General features: G+C 37.7%; 1 protein-coding gene across 4 annotated transcripts in view; it reads right to left on the bottom strand.

The window, feature by feature from the left end:
• Positions 1 to 18,872, bottom strand: part of BEND5 (BEN domain containing 5) — a 733,139-nt gene that overhangs the window by 691,621 nt on the left and 22,646 nt on the right. For all 4 annotated transcript variants that reach the window (XM_088674073.1, XM_035121552.3, XM_060276914.2 and 1 more), the window contains exon 3: positions 15,090 to 15,214. In XM_088674073.1, coding sequence (XP_088530199.1) covers positions 15,090 to 15,214 — 125 coding nt within the window. The remainder of the gene's footprint in view (positions 1 to 15,089; positions 15,215 to 18,872) is intronic.

Genomic DNA, 18,872 nt, shown 5'->3' with positions numbered 1-18,872 from the left:
TAAAGCTGACAAGCATGTAAGCTACAAGACATGAAAAGACAGGGGGTTGGGCATTCGCGATTTATTTAGCTACTACAGTGCTGGAGTACTGCAGTGAATATCAGTTGTTCAAAGAAGAAAATGAATATTTTAGACCAACAGTACTGAGAACTACACCAGGAATCTATTATGGCTGTCTAAACTCACCATTATTGAATTATGGTGCTGGAGGAGACTCTTGAGAGTCCCATGGACTGCAAGAAGATCAATCCTATCCATTCTTAAGGAAATCAGCCCTGAATGCTCACTGGAAGGACAGATCCTGAAGCTGAGGCTCCAATACTTTGGCCACCTCATGAGAAGAGAAGAATCCTTGGGAAAGACCCTGATGTTGGGAAAGATTGAGGGCACTAGGAGAAGGGGATGACAGAGGACGAGATGGTTGGACAGTGTTCTCGAAGCTACGAACATGAGTTTGACCAAACTGCGGGAGGCAGTGCAAGACAGGAGTGCCTGGCGTGCTATGGTCCATGGGGTCACAAAGAGTCGGACACGACTAAACGACTAAACAACAACAAAACTCACCAGGAAAACAACAATAAAATGGGCACAGTTACACGATCAATATATGTTTAAAACCTGAGATAGGTGTAAGAAAGTTTTATAACTAGAAATTAACAAAATAGCATCAGTAATTAACATTAAGAAACCTAAGTTAAATGGACACCTAGGGAATTTCCAGACATAGATAACCAGCAGGTTATATCTGTATCAAAATTAGGTATGATTTAAAACATATGAGCAAGCCATACACAATATAGAGAACAAACCATCTGTTTTTCAATGTGTTCAAATAAGAACAGATTACATTGTAAACAACCAACAGAGAATTTGAAAAGTAAAGAATACAAAACGAAATATTTGCAAAAAAGCATGGGCTATTGAGAAACTAAAATGATCTATTTATACCAGTTGGTGGGAATCACAAATGGAAAGAAAGCTGTTGCAAAGATCAATAACATTTGTTTTATGTTGCAAAAGAACTGAAAGAAGCTTCACAAGTATCCTATAGATTTTTCTGATAAGTTTCCTAGTAAAGACTGCAGGAGTTTACTATGGGGCAGGAACTGCTAAGCCAACTATAGTAGTTATTTTGGGAACTAACGGCTGTGAAGGAAAGGGATGGTACTGTTATGTTTTTATTGTAATAAGTATATATTGTTTTAATTCTATTCATATTTAATTGCTTTTTAATTATTATTTTCTATGTTTTTAGTTGTTTTTATTTTATCTGGTCGAGTTCTGGCCTGGGAAAAAGGTGATATAAATCATCATCATCATTATATTGTCTATTGAGTTGAACTTTCATAAGAAATTGACTTTGGAGAGCTAACTCATGATTTTACAATGAAAACATCCAGAAAAAAAGCTTTAAAGAGAACTAGTCTATTTAGCGAATGTTTGCAGCTATGTTAGTCCATTAGAAGATGTCACAGACTGTCTGGACACAGAGGGATGGTGGGAGGCACCCCCATTCTTCTAAAAGGAAGTCTCAGAGCCCAGGGATTGGTGCTGGGACAAAGATGAGTAGTCAGAGAGAAAACTGGGAGGAAGAGGTGTAAAAACCTGAAGGTTTTAGTGAGAAGGGATAATCTGTGGCAGAGAGAAGTCTCAAATCAGAATGAGAAATGGAACCAGCAGAGGAGGGAGGCTAAGAGGCAGAGATGAAGAAGCAAGAGTGTCTTCCCTGCTTTGCTGCACCAAACCCCGCTCCCTCCCGCATCCCTGGTATGAAGCAGGAGGAGCAAAGCCAGACATGCTGATGTACTGTCAGACTGCTTGGGAAAGACCCAGAAGAGGAGGAGTCTTAGGCAGCTGTGGGAAGGCAAGAACATTCAGTCTTCACAACTGCCTCATAGGGGCAAGACCTACCGAAGAGAGATACTGTGCTCATTAGGTCTGGCATTCTTGAGCAGATCCTGCTTCTTCTAATAAAGTGACCACTTATTCCGTGTGATTTATTGCTGGCTCGCTCCTAACAGAAGACAATTTTTATAGGACCAATCCAATTAATAAAATTATAAGCAAGTTTACTTGTTTTCAGCAACAAAAATGGGAGAGGAATTGTAGAAAAGCCCCAGTATGTAACTTTAGAATCAAACTCAAACCATTTCTTTCATCATTCACAAGACTGTATGTATGGGATGGGATCATCGGTAGGGACTCTTAATCTCCTGGCACTTACCATTACAACCTTTAATAGAACTCAAATATCTGAAGAAGTGCCTTCTCTACACCAACCTACCTGTGAATTCAATGAAAACACTTTCCCATGTGTTAGAAAAAGCTTGTACTATGCTGCTGCCCATTCTCTGGCATGCCCTTCCCAAAGGATTATGGCTAGAACCAATGTTAGAATCTTTGTGGTGCCAAATCCAAACTTCTTTCTTTCTTTTTCTTTCTTTCTTTTTGCCCAGGCAATTAGAGGGTGGTTTACTGTTAGCTGCTTCACTTCTTTTAGCTGCCTCTCTATAGGATTTCAATAATGTAGTTTTAGTGATTCACTGTATTTTACTTTTGATATGATTGTTTATTCGTGCCTATTGGGGGAAACCCTCATATCTTTGAAGAAGAGTGACATAAAAATATTTTAAATAAGTAAATAATGGAGGTGTATCAAAGGCAAAATATATCTGGTCACCAATTCATTTTATTTCATGCTCTTTTCCACCTCTTCTCCCAAGGACCCAGAAAACTATTTGTAGATTAGGTATAGGATTTTCAGATGAGTGGCATGGTGCTTGGGTCTCCATCAGTCTATGCATTCTTAAAGTAGAGGCTCAGTTTGGAAACATTTAGACTCCCAGTGTTAGGAATATTGGTGGATGATTTTAAAACCACAACAACTATAAACTTAAATACTAATGCTAGAAACTTTGTAGGAGTATGTAGGATATAGTCAAATCTTTGTTTCTGTTTTCACGAATATGAGAGAGGTGTGTATGTTGAGAATGGCTACTAAGATCCCAAAAATACACACACAACTGTAATATTATCCTAATTTGTTTTCCTTCTGTGTTGGGAATTACATTCTCCTGAGAATTACAACCCCTAGCTAAAATTATTGTATTCTGTTCTCATGCTCTATAATCTGTCATTCCAATGAAAGTGAGGAACAATTTTTAACCTTTCAGTAAGAGGACATAACCCAATAATTAACTCTTCTTCCTCCCACCCATTTCTTTATAAAAGCAAAAACAATGAAGACTATGCCAAAGGAGCGATAATTTACATGTTCAGAGGAAAAGAAACTGGGAAGATAAACATTGTAAAACAGTGCAATTTTATTTAAATTAGTTCAAGACTTCAAAATGGTTGCCTTCTTTATTCAAGCAAGAACCACTATTTAATCAGCTGAAGTAGGGTTGCCATAACCCAACCCCTAAATCAAGATAACTAGCATAACATGCAAATATGCTGAGCTAATTATGGTGGCTAATCTACATAATTTCTATCACACGCTTCAGCCTTCTTCCTTCCTTAAATAAAGAGTGATGCACATGGGACAAGAAAATTTCCCTTCTTCACATATACACTGATAAGGTCTAAATTTGCTGTTACTACACAAAGAAACAGAGGTTGCAGGCCTAGTGCAGAGCTCGCTGCTCTACCAGTGAAACAGGAAAATTCAGTTTTGCAAATGATTAGAAAATGGGCTGGGAATATTATTTTTTAAGTGTCATTATATAAATGTACAGTGCAGCCATGTTTAAAAGGTTTTTTAATTTATGTGAAAGCCTAGTATACAACTAGAAAATATATGGAAAAGTTTAAACTGCATAAAGCCCCTGGTATAGATGATCTGACAGATAATTTTTTTAAAAAAAAAATCTGAAACACTGACCGACACACACACACACACACACACACACACACACACAGCATGGGCAGGTTGTTTAACAGCATTCTAACAGGGACAATTGTCATGAGATCCTGAAAAGAGACTAGAATAGTGGTAATATTGAAACCACGTAAAGATTCAGAGACTCTGGAATTATAAAGACACATTTCATGCATTGGGCAGGATGCTAAAACATTTACTAGTATTCTAGCTAATATTGACTGGCAAATGTATTACCTATTATAATCCATGCAGAACAAGTAGGTTTCGTTAAACATAGACATATAGCAGATCTCATACATAAGATGCTAGGCTAATTTAGGATGTTGGAAATAACACTTGGTCAACATTTTTTACACCAAGGCTGGGAAACTATGATCCTCCAGTAGTTCTTGGACTGCAACCCTCACCATCCCTGATCGCCAGCCATGCTTGCTGGGGCTGGTGGGAGTTGTAGTCCAACATCTGAAGGGCTACATATAGCCCACCCTTGTTTTACAGGCAAAACAGAAGCATCAATCCACCTGAAGGCACCATTTATAGATAACCACAGAGACTATGATTAAAAATGGAGTTTGCCTTATTTGTGACAATCTGTTTACAGATGATGCTGGAGGAATGTCCTTGAACAGCCACCAAGCAGCCACACTGTGGAAAAAGATATCAGAAAGCAGTTCAAAATATGATCAATCTGCTAGAGTCGTTATGTGCCCACCCAAATATTCTCTCTCTCTCTCTCTCTCTCTCTCACACACACACACACACACACACACACACACACACACACATGGTTTGAGTGCTAGAAAAGAAAAATAAGTTTGACTATTTTTCTTCATCTTCTTTAGCATGGAATGAGACAAAAGAGAAAGAAACTGAAGTAATACAATACTTTCCAATCTGATAAAGCAGCATAAATAAAGACTAGAATGGCAAAATAAAAAATCAGTCATGCTTTTACAATACTTTGTTCTGCTTATGATTACAGGTTGAAACAAATGATTTTCTCAATGACAGTATTTTAAATAGCGTGTCACACTGTCAAAATCTGAAGCTTGATAGGACCAGAGTACTTTTTAAAAATATAAATGTAAAGCGTTCAAAGAAGCTCAAAATTTAATTAAGCAAAACATTAGATCAGTTAAATCTAAACGGTAGTATAAAATATTAAGGTAAAACATGTATTAGTGTGAGATTTGCATTTTTATGAAGTATGAATCACAAAGAAATGAAAATGCTGCTAAATTTCAGTTAACTCCTTTTTAAAAATCTTGTTTCCATGGCAATGCTGACAGTAAGTTTGCATGGGATGTAAGATACGGCTTTTTCCCTTTTCTCTTACAAAACAATTTAGCTGAAAAGTGGCAGCATCATGGACTCTTTTCAATTTTCTAATATGCCTGAGAGGCACAGAAAATAAGCCAGCAGAAGTCATTGATTGGGGGGAAATGCAGCAGTTGAGCCCTTTTTTTCTAGTTTTCTAGCTTGTGGTATGCTTTTAAATGAGCATGTTCACAAACATCACCCACAACATTCTAATTGTCAGATAGAGGTCTTGTCTCTTTAATCTGTATTCCTTGCACTCCTGGTTCAATTAAGGAAGCTTTTAACAACATTAAACCTTAGCACTGAGATCATTTGAAATTCCAGTAAAGACTGCCTACAACACAAGCACTCAAACCTCTCTTTTTCATTCTAGATCTAAAAAGACCTGCTCAATTCTCTAATGAGTAATCAGGGATTGAGGTTTCTAGGCTACAAAATCTTGTTGTCGCAAAAGAAAAGAAAAAGGTAGAAATCTAACACCCAAATCAATACTGTATTACTCTCTCCACAGGCAAGAGATGCCGGGTCAGGAAAATCATGAAAAATTCATAGCAAAGGTGGTCAAGTCATCCATAAGACAGAGAAAATAATGCTATATCTAAAGATCCCTTGAGCAATCGAAGACACTTTACAGATTTCACCGTGAATAAGTGCTGGTTTGTTTCATCGATGTGCCTTAATACTGCTCCTATCTTATTTCTGACAGTAAATGAGGATGTTTTGATCTATATTTACTATCTTTCTTATTTACTATATTCACTTCTCAGCCTCTGTATTAGTCACTCATGGGACAATTCCAAGTAATTGTTTTCTGCTGAAAAGGGGGATAACTCATCAGGGAGGAGGCCTTTCCTAAGTGCATATTTCTCGGTACCAATAGTTTAATTCCAACAGTCTAGAAACAGCCTTCTCAAAAGTCCTATTCAATACTGTGACTTCATTCTTCCAAGGAAAAAAGAGCCTTCCTCACTTACAAACTCAACAATTTGGAGCATAAACAAAGGAAGACACCAATGTAGTTCATAGTATGCTATGTGGAGGGAGGATAGTACCAGTAATCTATAGTGACTATGTTGCAAGGGAAGACTTTGATAATATGGAACCCTGAGCGAAGACAAAATTTGGTGCCCTTCCCTAAATATTTCTTATTTTCACAATAATTCCTTTAAGTAAAGTTTCCTTTAAGTACAGTTTTCTTCTCAGTAGCTACCTGTATAAATACAGGTTTTTGAGTTTTTGTTTTTATTATTTTGCACCCACTTGGCTTGGCACCCTGTGCAGTGAAACCTCTCAAACAGCCCTAAAATCTGGTTCTCAATGTTGGATTATTAAATAGTTTTACTATTTAAAAAATTAATTTCCCTATGGTTAGCTCACAAAGAAATCACCTTACTGTACCAAAACTCACAAAACTAAACAGAACGAAGGAATTTTCTTCATTAGAAAGGTGTCAATAATTATGATGGTTTGGATAATATGAGGGAAGGTATATAATGTATGTTGAACAGTTCATGTGCACAACAACCAATAACTGTGCATATTCACCAGGCCTCATAGAAAATGTGCATATAATCTGTCCATGAAGAAGAAATTTTGTCACATTTCTCAGTCAATATACATAATTTCCAACAAGCCTTGAGGAATGTGCATATTGCAACTGCATTTTGTACATTCTCCAGTCAATATGCATAACCGTTAGCAGGTTTTAGAGTGTATGTATATCTCATTTGAGCTTTATACATTCTACAGTCAGTATACATAGCCTTCAGGAAATATGCCCTTGTTTTCTATCTGTCATTTAGAAATGTTCTATCTGCATTCTGCAGGCTGCTTCTGACCAGCCTAATCTTACGTGATCCACCACATACCCTCCCACTGAGCAGCAGGGAGTAGAGGAAGGGCTTCAGTTAAAAATATTAACTTTTTTCTGCACCCCAGACTCCTTTTCCTCAGTGTCAGCTGTTCTCCTGTCAGATGAGCAGCAAAGTGGAGGAATCACAAGCAGATGAGTTTAAAGCATTCCCTTCCATAATCCCTTGTTACTTTTGCTTCTGATCTTCCTCCTTTTTCCTGGTCTATATTTAGGTTGGCAAATACATGGCATTTTGCTTATGTTACTTGGTAAAGTACCATATATATGAGGACATTGTTTTGAACAAACAAAAACCAAATTAACATCAAGTACATATTGTGCAAGAAAAGTGGTTATAATAATAATAATAATTTATTATTTATACCCCGCCCATCTGGCCGGGTTCCCCCAGCCACTCTGGGCGGCTTCCAACAAAACAGAAATTCTAAAATACAGAAATCCATCAAACATTAAAATACAGAAATCCATCACACATTAAAAGCTTCCCTAAACAGGGCTGCCTTGAGATGCCTTCTAAAGGTCTGGTAATTGTTGTTCTCTTTGACCTCTAGTGGGAGGGCATTCCACAGGCTATATTGTTTTGACAGGCTATATTGTTTTACTGTATATCTAGAGGTTCATACGTAATTACAGTAGGTGCACTCACAGATTTCATCTGCGTGCACACTGCTCAACTGACACTCAAGGATGAGAGCAGATCCATCTGCACAAATGTCAAAGATGTTGTGGGTAGGAAAGCTCCATGATGGGTCTCTGATCTACTATAATTGGAGAGACTGGGGTGTCCAAATAGATATTGATCCATACATTTTAAATGTTAAGGATTGCACCCAGCAGTTGTGCAAGTGGAAAGCAATTTGCACAAACATATTCCTCTTCTCGCCTTTTCATTTACATCCCCTAAAAAGACTTTCCAGGGGCTTGTGAGAGCTACAGTAGAAAGGAGGAAGCGCCTGAAATTGGGCAGATGAACCTATGCAACTCAGGCCAAACTGTTCAGGACTTGGGAGGCCTTTTGCAGGAGCTGTAGAGGAGGAGGAAGGGATAAGAAATACAGTATCAGTTGCACAAGCTGCCTTCCATTAGCCAGTTGTGGAGTGGCTTGGGAAAACAGTATTGAGAAATGGAGGCGGAAGAAAAGGGTACCAAGGCTAACAGAAAATGCCCCCCCCCCAAAGGAAATTAACTTTTCTTTTTTCTTTTTAAGAGAAATGCTCAGGGAAGCACAAGGAAAAGCCCCTAAGGAAACTGACAGGGAGGGAAGGTAGATGGTAGTTAAACATCCATGTATGGTCCCAAATATACACAAAAATGAGAAGGAAAAACACTAGAATAAAAAACTAAGGAGGCACACACACAAATTCAACATATGGGCTCAAACACAGGGATTTTCACCAGAGAAGAAAAGACCAGACCAAACATAACCATAAGCAGGGTTGTTGTTTAGTCATCTTAGTCGTGTTCGACTCTCTGTGACCCCGTGAACCAGAGCATGCCTTGGAAACTCTCACTTCCTTCTCAAAGCTTCTCCTTTTTTATGTCCATGGAGTTTTCATGCCAAAATACAACACCCTGCACCACTACTGTCCCCTGGAAGAGGAGATAAAAAACCTTGCCAATCAAGTCTAGAGGGAGGCGTTATCCTGTAAACAGAATATCTTCCAACCTTACCCAGCAAATAACATGTTGATTTAGGGAAATATTAATTTCTGCTTTTCTTAATGGTCATATTGATATTTGGGTCTGGAAAAAAGGTCTATCTTGAACAGATCACACCACATATGATGCAGCACAGTATCCTTCTTTGTGCAGTACCACACATGGATTCCATGCCTCTGCAGAGCATCATTCAGACGTTTGGCTAGAACTCAGCATTTTAGGCTCCCTGTGGTTGCTTTGCTTCTCCTATGGTATTAATGCGGGGAAATGCAAGACCTTGAAAACAAAATGGGGGAGGGCCTGTTTTGGCTGTTGTTTTCATCTCACCTGGGTTTGGCTGTTTAAAAAGTCAGCAAGAAAGTTTCAGACATTGATGCTGATTTTCATTTTTTTAGTTTACTAAAACAAGATATTCTAAAGTAATTCTTTTCAGCTTAATCTTAATTTTATCAGTTGGATAAACTATATTCCTTTGCATAAAGTATGTTCTGCTGATGTTTCTAGATTTGCATTTTCATTAGATTTCAACATTCAGCACCTAATACCGTAAATTTGTTTTTGAAACTCTTTAATTCCCTTGAGTATTCTAACATATTGAATGCTATTTGCTTTGTATTATGTTGGTAACAAATCTGTAGTGAAAATGCTGTCAATATATATTCATAGCTAACGTTGTTAACTAAAAGCAATATTGTTTTTCCACTGTAAGCTGTCATAAATGTTTGGCACCCTGTTGTGTAAGCCAAAAATGTCAAAGAAGTTATTTTAAAAAATAAAAAATAAAAACCCTGTGGTGGTACAGTGTTAAGTTTTCTGCAATAAAATGCATCCCTTTTGCATAAGCCCTTGCAATTTACCAAAAAGGGGAAAGCTTCTCCATGTTATTTTAAAGTCATATTCTATTAAGACTATATGTACATTAGGAGAGGTGTTACTTGAAAGTGTATGACAGCATAAGAATAATGCATATATATTCATGATGGCTGTTATCCTTCTAAAATGGTAAGAAACTTTACAGTTTAAAAAAACTAAATATTTCAGAAGTGATATTATACATTTGGGAACTGAAAATTACACTGACAATAGACAACCTCTTCTAAGGGCTGTACCCCAAAAAGAAAAGTCACTAACTTGTATCCAAATGGTGCCCTTCCATGAGTGCAATGACTTTTACCCAGCAGGTGTATCTGCTAAGTGTAGAAAGCTTTGGCCAGTGTGCCAAATTAAGCTCAGCATGGGTCCTAATTTGGCCCACAAGGCAATTTCCCCTGCAATATGCCCCACATCTACCCACTGCTGGCTCACAGCCCTCAAAGAGTTGTCCAAAGTCAAATGCAGATTCAAGGGGAAAAAAGAAAAGGGTCCCCACCACTAAATATTGTCCTCTGATCCAAAGAGTATGTAAGGCACTTATGGGTAATACTGTAGCTACAGTACATACTCCTACTCTCTTTTCTTCAACATGATTTCCAACTCTGAATACAGTGGAACCTCGGTTTACAAACACCTCGGTTTACGAATTTTCGGTTTACGAACTATCCTAACCCGGAAGTTAGTAAACCGAGGTGCCCGAGGCCTACTGAGCGTCCGATGCCTTCGGGGAGGCCGGGCCTTCGCTCCAATGCCTCCTGGAGGCCTGGAACGAAGGCCCAGCCTCCCCGAAGGTATCGGACGCTCCGGTGTCTTTGGGGAGGCCGGGCCTTCGCTCCGATGCCTCCTGGAGGCCCGGAGCGAAGGCCCGGCCTCCCCAAAGGCATCAGAGCGAAGGCCAAACCTCCCCGAAGACACCGGAGCGTCCGATACCTTCGGGGAGGCTGAGCCTTCGTTCTGATGCCTTCGTGGAGGCCGGGGAGCGCTTCCGCGACTGGGCTGCAGCCACGGAAGCGCTCCCCGGCCACCACGAAGGCATTGGAGGCGGGCCTTCGTTCCGATGCCTCCGAGAGGCCGGGGAGCGCTTCCACGACTGGGCTGCAGCCGCGGAAGCGCTCCCCAGCCTCCGCGAAGGCATCGGAGCGAAGGCCCTGCTGCTTTAGGGGGTATTTTTCCTCGTCTAGAACGGATTAATCAACTTTCAATGGGAGAGTTCGCTTCGGTTTATGAACGCTTCGGTTTATGAACAGACTTCTGGAACCAATTGTGTTCATAAACCGAGGTACCACTGTAATAATGAAGCCTGGTTAGAATTAAGCATAGTTAAGGTAAATGCTTCAGAAAACTTTAGCCATTATTAAGACTCTAAAACTCATATATAGGTGGTACCAAACCCCCAGAAAGAAGAATATGAGAGAAGGAGTAAGAAAAGAGAAAGAGAAATTGTGAATACTTAAAGTGGGATATTTCAGTAGTATTTTTTGTATGCTGTATTTGTCCTGAGGTCTGCCAGTTGCCAAAAACAAGTGTGACTTAAAAAGCATGCTACAAATAAGTTCCTAAATAGAAGCAGAACTAAATGTGTCACATCAGTAACATCATGATAATTACAACAAAGCATCCTTCTTGTTTATACTATTTAGAATTTTGATATTCTGATTGACAGATGTCATCATATTAAGTAAGTAAACACACCTGGCTATTTAAATTCTACTCAAGAAACATCAGTGTAACAATCAAAAGTATGAATATGCTTGCTGTAATTTCAAAAAATTGGCAACTAAGATGGTTTCATAGACATTAGAAATTAAGTGTATAAATTTAACACAATTTTGTCTATGTCAATCCATATTAATTATATTCTAAAAGCTGAAACATGTTAAGGAAGCATTACATAAAATGCTTATTGTGCATTTTCCCTCTCTACTTAAAAGAATCCTACTTGAAAGCATATTAATCTGCAAAAGTTTCCACAACTGCAAAGTTACTTATTTTAGAACAGTGGTGTATGTATGGAACTGATATTTCTATATAAAATATGAGGCATTTCTAAAATTCTTAGGTATTACTGCTTCATTCTGGATTTAATTTACGGTACATTTCACATAGAGTAGCAAACAAATAATGCAATCATATACAACACTTACCAATTCAGGAATAGAAGGTTACAAGGGACAAAAGTGCTCATAATGAACACCTAATTACTTACATTCATTCATTCGTTTGTTTGTCCATTCTCCAGTGTTGAGACATAATAACAAGTTTTTCATAACATGGGAATGTAACATACAGAAACTATTCCCAAACACTTTTCAATTTCAGCTTGAAACAGTTTAAATTTTTGGTAAGAAAACAAAGCAAACAAATCTAGGGGAATCTGTCAGGGCACAGAGTAGATGATGCTCTGGATTGACTGTCTCTTCTGCTTCACTGGATGTCCACATGTTTTACCATTGTGGGAGAGGGAGAAAAGCTTTTCTCTAGCCACACCAGGCATAACTGTACAAGTCAGTTAAGGCACAGAGACTTTGTTCATCAGCTGTTTCAAGGGCACAGATAGCTGCAGAGGGGAGGAGGGGGCAGGAAACTTCCTTATGTTAAAACCCAGGGAAGTATATTTGTGAAACAGTTTTTCTTTTAAGTAATCTCTTTGTAGGTTAAATTTTGCAATTAAACAATTATAGACTTGGAGTTGTAAAGGGATTTTGTGGAGTTCAGCCCTTTGCAAGAAACAAAAATCTATGCAAAGCTATCCTTGTCAAAGGACTGCAAACTCTTCATGATAGAATCTCATCAAATCACTGTAGCAGGCCATACAATTGTATACTGGTATCACAGGCAGATTAATTATATTGAAAACATAGTTTGCTTTCTTTACATTCTATGTGCCACATCAATAACAATAATAAATGTAACATCAATAAGTAAGCTTATAGTAAGTATGTTATATCAAGTTAATCAAGACCTACTACACTGAAATAATGACATTTAAACATGCTTAACTATGAACTGGACTGCTGCTCTATTGCCATTAAGGAGGGGTTATGAAGAAGGTGCAATTATATTTTATAATCTTAAATAAATCACTTAAAATGATTTTACAACCTGTTCAGAGTACAACAAAGAGACTTTTACAATATATTTTTCTTATACGACACAATATAGTTAGCAAAAAACACACCACATACATTTGATACAATAATTTGTAGCATTTATTTAATACACTAAGGTTGCAGTGTCTGGTAGTGCCCAGTCTGAGAGATGCTTAAGATTTCATTATATTCATGTAGGACTCATTTTAACGGAAATTTGAGAGATAAAAAAAGAAGATTGCAGGAAGACATATTATAAAAACAGACCTCACAAGTCAAAGTTAATAGTGAACCCATTCTTTTTCATGTAAACAACCATGAAAACAAATATCCTGTGAACTCTAGATATATATTGTATCTCTACATGAGATCTTGGTGCTCATTGAGATGGGTACTCAATCATCTCATGGCTTTACAATCTCATCGTTGTTGACTAAGGAACAAAACAGGGCAATGAGACCAATCATCTATGCAGCACCACAAATTTTGATAACATATTTCATGGGTTTTTTTCTTGTAACATAGGATAGTCAAATACAAATTCTGTTATGGTGGAATATTTATTATTATTATTATTATTATTATTATTATTAAATAATTCTTCCATTAAAAATGTTATTTTAGTTATGGGATTTTTTCCAGGCAAGACAAAATCATGCAGAGACATACATGTATACAGACCTACATATTGTGCCATATTAGTACTGACAAAATGAACATTAAAGAAAGAACTATGCAATAAAAGCAAAGTAGCATCACTGGGTTAAATCTGGACAACATCCACTCACCTACTTGAAGGTGATGTGGTGTATATGGCCTGGCACAGCCCCACTGCCATCCGCTGGTACAGGCTCCAACAGCTGTTGGGAGAAGTAATAGCCTCTCCCACCAGCTATTGGATTCAAATTCGCCCACTGGGCACAACTGACCAATCACAGGTGGGTGAGGGGGTGGAGCCTGGGGGGGTCTAACAAAGACTCCTAGAAGACTTCATTCAGGTCTGCTCCCTGGGCATAAAAATTGCCCTGACCTTTGCCAGGGACCACAATGGGCTTTTAGGATCTTCCACCCACCCTCCCTTATCTCATGGTTGGCGCCCCTTTTCCTTGTGTTGCTTTGCTTGACTTTGCTATGGTTTTATGGTTGATGCATTCAGGGCCAGGGGGGGGGATTTTTCCCAACTGAAGGACCTCTACATGCCAAGCAGACAGACAATATTTAAGATATGTCACATTTTCCTGGGATTTATTTATTTATTTATACCATCACACTGTGTTGCTCTTGTTCTCTAATCAAACATCTTTCTCCCATTCCCCGCCCCCTTACAATTAGTTACATTTTATAAGTTGTCTTGCCAACATTGTGATTAATCATTTGGCTCTTGTGCAGTCCAAGGAGAAATTTCTTAACCTTAACTCATGTGTCCTATGATCTGCCTCCACCACTATCCACAGACACACTTTCTATAATGTACAGCTACTAGATGAGCATGGAGGCAAGGTTGTCCACGTGCAATTGATCATTCACAAAAAATTGTCCAAGGATAGTCTTACACTTCTTGGAAGCTTAAGTAAAATAGTGTCTTTCTATTAAAATATTGGTTTTTTTAATAAAAAAAACACACAAGCTAAAACAACCGGTAACTGTACAAAAAGAAAACATTATAGGAAAAGTTCACAAAAATATGTGAATTGTTTATAGTTCCTTTCTAAAAATGTTACTGGAATTTTTTACCAAGATGACATTTCATCTGTGCTCAATAACAAATGGCAAAGTGTTCAACTAGGTGCTCTGCTAAAATGGTGTCTTAAATCTTAAACATAGCAAAATGAAAACTCTCTTGGAGGCAAGCACAAACACGCCCACAAAGGAACTGAATACAGCCCATGTACTTTGGCTGCTTGTGGATGCACATATCTGTTCATTAGGGGACAACCAAGGCAGAGATAAGGGGTGAACCATAAAAGGAAGCTGAGAATGCATCCTACATCTCGTTATAATGTGTATTGGAGTACAACAAGCTAGTTACCAACAGACAGAAGTATAAATAGGAAAAACTGGTTTAAAAGTAAAGTAATCAGTTAACTTATCTCCTAGATAGCTGGTACACTGGTTTGAGGCAAGCAACTAGGAGTGACAGACTAGCAGTAACCATAGCATGAGATCTTCAGACCCAGTTTAAGGTATGTTTTACCCAAATATCTTATTCAGCCTAGGATATATGAGAGAGACACATTTTACCACCTGGGAAACACGTTTCTTGACAAATTAACATGTCTAAATAGCAACAATATAGTACAGTCAATCTCTAATTCAGCTACAGAGCAGCCAGAAATAACATTTCTAGTTCTCAAGCAAAAGTTTACTTCATTCTCATTTAAATTGCACTTACCTGAGATTCTTTCACATTTTCAACTGTGAAATTGAACCAGACTCGAAAACGGGGATTACATGTATCTGGTCTGATAAACAGGTCATACTCAAATTCAGTAATATAGTCCACACGTCCAAGGTTACCTAAAAAATATTATAAAACAGAATGCTATGTTAACACATTCCAGAAAAGCCCGTTGATCAGTGATGCCTCTCTTAGAGAAATATTCCACCAAAAGTTATATGGAAAATTCTAATCCACAACTGTTTATTTCTAAAAAATAAAATAAAATGTGCATTTGTCTTTCCAGATGAGCTGTTTATGATATAACTATGTTCACAATGCCTTATTCAGGACAGCCCACACATTCCTGAAGAAGCCTCTAGAGCAGGCATCCCCAATCTGCGGCCCTCCAGATGTTTTGGCCTACAACTCCCATGATCTCTAGCTAACAGGACCAGTGGTCGGGGAATATGGGAATTGTAATCCAAAACATCTGGAGGGCCAAAGTTTGGGGATGCCTGCTCTAGAGCCAACATATTGGCAGAATGGTTATATTTATTGAAATATAAGATCAGCAAATCAAGAGCCAATTAATAAGTGAGGGCAGATGAGTTTATTCATTGTATACAGGGGACCCCCCCTGGCCATGTCAGCTGCTTCACATAGTAGTTTCCTAGCCAAGGATTCTCCCCCAGCCTTTGGGGTATTGCGGGGTGGGGCTGAGCATGACCCTGCTGCAAAGTGTTCACCCAAGGCCACTCCCTATGATTGGTCACTTATACCCAGGTAACCTCCTTGTCCCCTCCCCTTTGGGAATTCCTGCTGACTCTCCTTCAAGTAATGAATAGGTAGAGTAAATTCACTCTTGATAATGGCAGGAGTGCCACTGTTTGGATTTGAATATGAAAGAAAGGCACAGCCTAGGTGTGAACAAAAGTTGGGGCTATTTCTGGTCTACTCTCTTGAGCAAAGGACATCCACCTCCCTTGGCTGGACATGCCACTAGCAGAACAAAATGTGAAGGCTTGGATCCTTGGAGCACCATTTCTTTCTGACATATGGTAAAAAATAAGTAAAAATAAAAATAATAAACTACCATTTAACTACCATTTGTGCCTCATGTTTCCAGAATGCCCAATAATAAATTGTAATACCGGGTAGTAAATCTCCATAGTCTGATTTAGAATTGGGTCAACAATTCCAATTCCAATACCACTTGAAATAGTTAGCTATTTGGCATTTAACTTGGTGGCTTGTGGGAGGAAAGCTTTAGAAGTCATGTGAGCTACACGGTTTTAAAAATTATTCCATCTTCACATAAGCTAAGGTGTACTTGGATTGTAAATCTTCCCAATGATTGGCAAGACCAGGTCAAGGATTGCACAGATCCTTCTTCCTTCTCTGGATTTGACTCACATTTTCACAGTCATAAAAGTATCATTTGGTGCTACGTTTTGCCTAGATTATTATTAGCGTCCAAGAGTTGGACAAGATAGATGAACTAAAAGCACATTCTGTATACATGCAGAACCTTGTCTTACATTCTGGGCAGTAGAACTACCTTTGAAGGAAATGACATTTGATTTCTAGTACATCTGAGCATTATGTTAGGTAAATTCATATTCAAAAGAAAAGTAATGACAAAGTTCATCACATCGCCATGGGCATAGCCAGGAATTTTTTGGGGGGGAGGCTTTATGTTGGGGGGGGGCAAAACCTCAGTAAAGTTTTTTGTTTGTTTGTTTTTTACTTGATTGCCAACTGTTCCACCTTGGCTACGCCCATGAACATCACCCGTAATAAAGAATCATTCTGCTGTTGGCAGCAATAGAGTAGCCAATACCTTTAGATTAATTAACTGAAAGGATCATGAATATCTATACTAACCTTATGATATAAAGTTGGAAAGTCGTTTTTAAATAAAATCTTGTTTAGCATATAGTGGGATTTTAAAAACTCTGTTTTAATTTTCATCTTTTAATTTTAAAAGAATTGTAAAAAAAAAAGGTATCCGGCACAGAATATATTACAGTTATTTTCACTGAAATACATTAAAAAATTTTAAACAGAAACTATATATGTATTAAAATATTAATATTTCATTCCATATGTCTATTGTATCAAGAAGACAGACTATTTTGCAAAGAAAAAAATCAATCTGTTCTGCAATAAGAGATTAATAATTTATAGTACTATTTTATGCATGTTTACTTAGGACTAAGTTCAACTTTACTCCTAACTGCATACAAGTCGGTGTCTAAATATATATTTCTTACATTTCTAGATGTATTTTATCATATAATATGCATTTCATATGCATTTTGATACTTTTTGAGTCAATAACTGCACTACAAAATTCAGGAAAATGTGAAATATGAGTGATAACTGCACTCTGATTTGCACAATAGTCTCTGAGGTGTGGATCAGGTCAGTTCACATTGGAATTCACAAAGAACAACTTCCTCAGAATAATGTTCTGTAACATATTTAAAATACAAACACTGTAATCTAATTCTAAAGATAAATGTCGCTAGGAATACACACACACATGATTACTACCATTTTATTTAACCTACAAAATGAACTTAACTCTTCATCAAATACTAAAACATAGTGCATCCTAGATCAATAAGAAAGGCTGCATTTCAGGACAAAAGAAATCCTTTTCCAGTAAATGCTAGCTGGAGTTTTTAAGTATGTCAACAATTATTATAAAAATGCAAGAAAACACAGATATGTTAAGCGATCCTAAAATCTTCTTAAACCACACATTGTGCTTTTCTACAGAGAATTTTAAGATGAAAAATAGACCTTGAGGGTCTTTGACAAGCCTCAGGCAATATAAAGGAAAAAGGTCAAACACACTGCTAAAAAGGACTGTTATCTTCAGAACAACAACTTATCAGCCAGCTTGCAGCCCTGCTTATTTACAGTTATTGGTCCCAGAGGAAGTGCACTTCAACACAGGTCACGATTACTTTGTAATGAGTTTGCCAGAAATGGTAAAGGAAACTAATTTGTAACAATGTGCTATTCCTTGCACATGAACTTTTGCAAACACCTTTTTTTTTGTCCAGCAATGAATAACTAACTTCAGCTTCCCTAACAAGCAATGAAAATAGGAGTGTACTCAAAAATCCAACTTGCAGGCATGAATGTGTTGAAATATCAGTAATTATCTCTCTCAGCTGTCCATTACACTATTCATGATTATGATCAATTCCCCTGTGGTTGCTATACAGAATACAGATTTCAGGGGCTGAATTTGCACACACAAATTAACACCATTTGGACGAAAATAGGTTGCACCTGTCAAAGCTTAGTAACAAAAGGTCAGATGCCCTCTTTTGCACCTAGAACATTTGGCTATTGTGTGCCTTGCTTGCAGGAATATAATTCTGGTTTGACTAAATAGAGAAAAGTGAGCACCATGGTGAACAGAAGAAAAAAGAATTAAACCTTAACTGAAAGCTCACAGTTAATCCATTCTTTAAAATACACGTGAATAGAAGTAGCCAAGGCAATTTTGAGAAGTTTTTCAAAAGAAATATATAAAGTACTCCTCTGTTTTTGTCAATACATTGCCAGGCCTCAAAATACTATTTTTCATCTGAACAATAAAAATCTGGACAAGATGGCAATAGAAAATCATTAATACACTTGCAGCTGCATTTCAATCTATACAAAACCCTTAAATAAAAACAACCTGGGAACAAATGTGCAGAATTGCATAATACATACATCATTTACAGAGCTCGGAGTCTGAAATTGTGCTCAAGATAGCCAAGCAGAATTAAT

This window comes from Zootoca vivipara, chromosome 7 (assembly GCF_965207765.1).
Source record: "Zootoca vivipara chromosome 7, rZooViv2.hap1.1, whole genome shotgun sequence".
Taxonomy (NCBI): Eukaryota; Metazoa; Chordata; class Lepidosauria; order Squamata; family Lacertidae; genus Zootoca; species Zootoca vivipara.
Note: the sequence above shows the minus strand (reverse complement) of the source record. Positions and strands in the feature narration are given on the sequence as shown.